The sequence below is a fragment of the Diospyros lotus genome, chromosome 8 (genome assembly GCF_014633365.1).
Source record: "Diospyros lotus cultivar Yz01 chromosome 8, ASM1463336v1, whole genome shotgun sequence".
Taxonomy (NCBI): domain Eukaryota; kingdom Viridiplantae; phylum Streptophyta; class Magnoliopsida; order Ericales; family Ebenaceae; genus Diospyros; species Diospyros lotus.
The window spans coordinates 34,872,701-34,878,700 of record NC_068345.1 but is presented as its reverse complement, the minus strand read 5'-3'; the positions used below and the strand labels follow the sequence as shown (position 1 = coordinate 34,878,700).

Genomic DNA, 6,000 nt, shown 5'->3' with positions numbered 1-6,000 from the left:
TTTTCGAAACACGTGTCAATTTATATAAATAATATTTTTCTATCATCCTATGAGAATGTATCTCACCAACTACTTATTATACATTTAAATTAGTGAAGTGTGTGATCTCAAACTAATATATCAAACGAAACAAATATATAATGAATCAAATAAATACCTTATCTCTTTTTCTATGAAAAATCTTAATTAAGAACTTAGAATCTACAATATAACAAAAGAAGAGGGATCATACTTATTTAAAACACCCACCCCACCCGATGTTATACTTAGGTATGAGTTGTTTTCCTTGGCTTTTTGTCAGTTACCATTGCCACCATTCTATTGTCTCTTTTTGGCCTTCCTGCCAGCCAACCTTCTGCTTACCCTTGTTGTTATTGACTTTGCTCATCTTTTTTTCCTCTTGAAAATGGCATCAAACAATCGGCTCATTAGTGGGATGAGGCCTCCGCCTCCTAAATGTGAAAAGATGACATAAGAAACCAAATAAATGCATAACCAATGGAGGCAATGAGACCATTATCATATGGTAGGCGATAGCTAGAGGCTCTGCCAATTATAAAAGAAAGAAAGAAAGAAAGAAATTACAATCAATGTTATGTCCCACAGAGCAATCATCATATTATTATATTATAATAATAATTTAATTAAAAGAAACCATTTACTTTTTAATTTTCGGAAATCATTGGTATTTAATCAGAGTAAGACCATTCATTCATTCATTCATTCATGTTCATATTATTTCTACGTTGTTGTGCTGAGATCTGTGAATGAAACAAACGCGCCGCTGAAAAATTGATCACGGAACGGAAGACAAGACAAGAAGCCTACGAGATGTTGCCTTTTCTCTGTCTGATCTCTCATTCCTCTCTCGCTCTCTTAAATGGCAGACATAAATAGAGAGCGAGAAGAGTCTCCATATCTTTCCTTCAGAAAGTGACAAAGCCGCCAGCGAGAGGGTCTGGATGGTAAAGATATTCTGGCTGTTGATACTTCGGAGAAAGCTCTGCTCCTGAAACCTCTTCTTCTGTAACGGAAAAGGAGGAAAACTGCATAATGTAGGTCACATTTTATGCCAAACATTTTTGTTTTGTTTTCTCTTTTCTCTTTGAAGTACCGAATTTTGTTTCTTGCATATATGGTTGGTTGTTTCCATCCAATTGCCTGCGACTCGTCAAATGCTGTAATTTCGCATCGTGCATTGGTGAAATTTTCAGCCGGTTCTGTGTGTTTGTGGCCATTGATTGCGTAATTCAGCGGGCCCCACTTCTGAATTTTGTCTACAGCATGGGGTCTTGCCCTTCTCCGAGTACAAATAATGACGATGGGTTGTTGAGTTGTTCAAATTCGCAATGCCTCTCGGTGCTTTCCTGGTGGGGTTTCTGTTGTCTCATAAACTTGTCTGGGCTCTTAATTACAGATTTACAATCCCTTTGTACTATTTCCCTCTTCCTATTGTAGCCGTTAGGTCGGTTCAATTCTTGGTTTGATTAGAGTTGGGTTTGAAAATTTTGATTTGGAGCATTGGGTTCAGATCGTTTCTTGAAGACCATTGGTTTGGGTTTGTAGGTTGCAATAAAACAGAGAGAAAGAAGAGTGGGAGTTCAGTGCTGAAAGGGTTGGGACCAGTTGCTAGGTAGTTCGTGCATGGATACTGAAGTGGAATTTGGAGATGGCACTGAAGACAAAGGTAGCATGTGGGCTTTGGAACAGCAGCTCGACCAGCCCATGGATGAAGAGGCTGAAAGAGTTAGAAATATGTACAGGGAAAAGGTAAGAACCTCCTCCCCTGCAAGTTCCCCCGTGGAATCAGCATTTCCCTTTCTTGTTTCTTGTTTTGGTGGACTCTGTGTGCGTGTGTATGTTTTTTTAATGAAAAAAAACTAATAAGCTATACTTCTTTGAGGTTCATGTTTTTTATTTATTGATGTTGATGGAAGTAGCATGGTAAAGTGGTTTTAAGGCTAATTGTTTTAAGTTAATTATTTGTGTTGATGAAGTCATTTAAAGGCTTAAATTTTTTTGTACCTAGTTAGCTTAACTGAGAAGACGCAATTCCTTCTGTTGTTTTTGCACACCCTGGTTTGGTTGCTTAAGATCATTTGACCTCGAAATGAAAACAATGAAACCATGGGAATTCAGGAGAAGTGTGTGAAATTGTTGAATTTATGTTAAAGTTCATGATTTGGACAAATTGTTGTGCTAGATGAAAGTGTTTGCATGACCTGATGTGTCAAAAATTGTATTTTCTTTTAGAGGTTTCCCTTCATTTTGGTGACATTTTTTAGAAATTATTTTCCTAAGACATGCAACCCTGAAAATCTGTCACTTCTACATGCATTTGATTAGAAAAAAGATTAAGACAACACAACCCTCAGAAGGGCAACTGATTATTTGACAAATTGGTTTGCTATATGGAAGTTATGTTGCTTGGAAGAATTGGAACGTCATAAATAGTTATTGCATGAAATGATTTAAATAGCTAAACCCTTTTTCCTTTGACAAATTTGGCAGTTTGGGAAATTTTAAATATCAATCTCGGCAGGTTAATGCTCTTGTTTCCCAACTTGATAATTTGAGGGTTTTTTTTTTTTAGCATTTCCAGATCTAGTTATGCTGGTTTAGAATAAGAATAGTTAGCAGAGGAAAGGATATCACAGTTGATAGAGCTATATTTTAATTTTTTATTTGGTTCCTGATTTTCTTGAGGATCCTGCAGAAGGTCTCCGCATTATTGCTTTTGCGACTTGCATTTCAGAGTCTTGGAGTTGTCTTTGGAGATTTAGGAACATCTCCCTTATATGTGTTCCACAATACATTTCCACGTGGAATTGGAGATCCAGAGGATGTCATTGGTGCTCTTTCATTGATCATATACTCCCTGACTCTCATACCGCTACTGAAGTATGTTTTTATAGTTTGCAGGGCAAACGACAATGGCCAAGGTAAGCTGATTGAATTTGTTCACTTGCTATACTGAATTCTGGATCTGTGGAACCATTTAACAGGGGGAAAAAAAAGAGAAAAAGAAGACATGTGCCCTATATAATGCATTTGATATGCAATCATTAATTGATATATATGACTGCTTTGTGGCCTTTCCTCAAAATTAGTGCCACTGTCCCACCAATCTAAGGATGCCAAGGTTCCTTGGTTATTTTCAGTCTCATGATTTATGTGGAGGAGTAATATCTGACTTAAAATCCTTCTCTGTTAGCTTCAAGGAAGTTAGTGGGTTTTGTTTCACCAGCCCATGGACATTTTATGCCACATCACATGTTCCAAGCATATCTGTTTTTATTTGCAGGTCTCCCTATGGGCATGCCTCTTTTGTTTATATGCGTATGTGTGCATGAAATTGTTGCGTGGACACACGTGCATTGAATTTTAGAGCTAGAGAGGGAGAGGGGATTACAAGGAGAAAGGCAATGCCTATAGTGTCCTACATTCTCCTGATCCAATAATACTGTTAACAACCAAAAACCTTATAACTAAGACCTAAAGCAAACCTAAAGAAAAAGTAATTCATTAATGCTTCAACCAGATGTGTTTCTTGCTGCACATCAACCAGAATCACAATAGAAATGAAAAGATTCAACCCTGAAAACTAGAATATCATGAGCAATCTCATTCATGTCCTTGTTAGCAAGCTGATTACAATATCTGCTTCAGCATTTATGTGGCATGCTGTTTCCGTGATGAGGCATGCCTCGTATTAGACTTATCTTTGAGTGTATTAGTGTGGTCGTGACCTACCATGTCCTGTAGATCAACCTAGGTCACAAGACCAAGGTACATCCTCGACTTGTGCTGACATGAATAGTCTGACTTCATTGACTAGGACCTACTCAATCTCCTCCTCGGAGTTATCCCGTTTTATTCTATTGGTTCCTAATTTTGGTTTCCAACCAAACTTACTCATGAGTGAGAGTAATTTAATTTTTTTTTTTTAAGTAGAGAGTAATTTAATTTTAAGCACGATTCCAAAACATAGCAGTTTATATCACATATTCATCTAAGTACGACAGCATTCAAGTTGTGCAAAACATTCTACCAAAAGTGCATACATAATGTCTTGCATATTTCCTCTCATCCTCTAACCCCTGGTCGGTCGATCTCCCCATCCCTTGCATGGTCTGGAATGTTGAAATGCAATGCATGAGAATAGAATTCTCAATAAGGCATGTCATGGTAATGCAACCACACTTTCATAATATTATCCACATATTTCATGAGGGCAGCCCCTACTAATAACATTCTCCCATTCACTAGCTGCTCCCTCTCCTAGGTTCAAGTCCTTCCATCATGCTTTGCCATCATTCACGCGACCTAAGGACTCACCCTTGGCCAAACATTGACAAAAAGCATTACAACACATTTATGGGTTGAACCTTCATTTCGTTAACAACACATGCTTGACTCATACTTTTGTGCAACATGCCCATTATGCACATGTATCATGAACACAACATGCCATTTTATGCATTAGGCTGCCATAAAATCATTTTGTGCATAATACCAACATAGAGTAACCATAAGCATGCACTCACCTCAAGTCAAGCCTTAGTTTCTTCAAGCTTGCTTTAGCTTTCTAGCAGGCCTTTCTTATTTCTCAGCTCCTTACTCACTTTCCAGCAGAACTTCCTTACTTCAACTTTCTCACTCTAGCACTTCTTCTTATGGAGATCTTCTCACTCTCATTTTAGTTGTTCCTTGAAATGAAGGTGGTCCCTACTTCTCTGCTGAAGCGGCTGACTACATGGCAGCCCCAATGGCTGTCACTTGGCTCTGTTTGGTGGCATTTTCCTGCAGAGACAGCCGGCTACCTGCTTCAACTGAAGCAGCTGCCACGCTTTTGTCCTCCTTTGGCACCTAGCCCTAGATGGAAGCCTTTTCTTCTAGGAAGACACATCACCTGTGTGCCTCAGCAATTCAGTCACCTCACCATGTTTCTAAAACCTTTTGCAGACTCCCTATAGCTGGAATTTCACTACTTCTTGCTTAGTTAACCATACTCCCTTAATTAAATCCTTAATCCAGAGTCCTCAATTCGTAACCAAAATTAATAATTTCCATATAATTGGAATTCTCTTTTTATGCCTAATAACATATTTAAAATGCAGATATTTATCCCTTGATTTACTCCTCATGAACTTATTTTAAATTCAGCTGCTTCCCTGCGGTTTCACCTGCTTGGCTGCCACCTTGCATATTTTGTTTTAGCAACTGTCTAAGAATAGCTCCTTACCTTTTTGAAGTGTCATTTTGGGACCCTCTTCCAGTGTTTATTAATAAATTTATGGGGTGGCACAATTTAGGCATTGTAATTATGCAGTTGCTACTTCAGGCAATCCCACCTGCATCAAATAGTCATATTATGAAAGATAATTAGCGCAAAGTGTAAGGCTGTAAATGGTAATACTTTGCCAATGGCATAATATAATTAGGGATTCCAATTAAATGACAGGTGTTGAGTCAAATATTTCTAAGAAAAGGAATTTTTTGCTAGTTAGTAGCTGGACTTGGTGGATTTGTATAATTTGAACAAGATAAACCAATAAATTTTGAAACCAAGTCTGGTCCAATATGAGTGAAAATTTTTGTGTTTAATTACCTTTTGCTAAGGCAATGTTCTAGAATAAGAATATAAAGACACTTAACTTTAGGTAAAACCAAAAGTACCCCTTCTCTCATCAGAGCTATGTTCCTTTTGGTGGTCAAGAAATTTTATGACCAAAATGAAATTTAACAATGATCCAGAGAAATACATACTTGGAGGTATATACCTGGACAACCCCAAACAAGGGAACACCATCAATGCCATGCAGCTAAAAAAAGGAAAAGGATTCTTCCACAACTCAAAGCTATTTAAGCACGTTAAAAGCATAGTAGAAGAAGGTTTCATTTCATATCCTGCCCTCTCAAAGGTTGGGGTGGGGTGGGGGGGGGGGGGGGGGGGGCAAGAAAAAATATTTTTATCTTTGCTTATTAAAAGAACAAAAG

At 37.9% G+C, this 6,000-nt stretch overlaps 1 protein-coding gene across 10 annotated transcripts in view; it reads left to right on the top strand.

Moving 5' to 3' along the window:
* The first annotated feature begins 725 nt into the window (after positions 1-725).
* The window catches only part of LOC127807323 (potassium transporter 10-like), a 46,069-nt gene continuing 40,794 nt past the window's right edge, over positions 726-6,000 (top strand). For 3 of the 10 annotated variants that reach the window (XM_052345048.1, XM_052345047.1, XM_052345046.1), the window contains exons 1-4: positions 727-1,055; positions 1,215-1,370; positions 1,567-1,770; positions 2,717-2,942. In XM_052345048.1, the coding sequence (XP_052201008.1) occupies positions 1,645-1,770; positions 2,717-2,942 (352 nt within the window). In that variant the 5' untranslated portion in view covers positions 727-1,055; positions 1,215-1,370; positions 1,567-1,644. Of the gene's footprint in view, positions 1,056-1,214; positions 1,466-1,566; positions 1,771-2,716; positions 2,943-6,000 lie in introns of all 10 variants that reach the window. The other 7 variants (XM_052345050.1, XM_052345052.1, XM_052345045.1 and 4 more) reach the window with 6 other exon arrangements.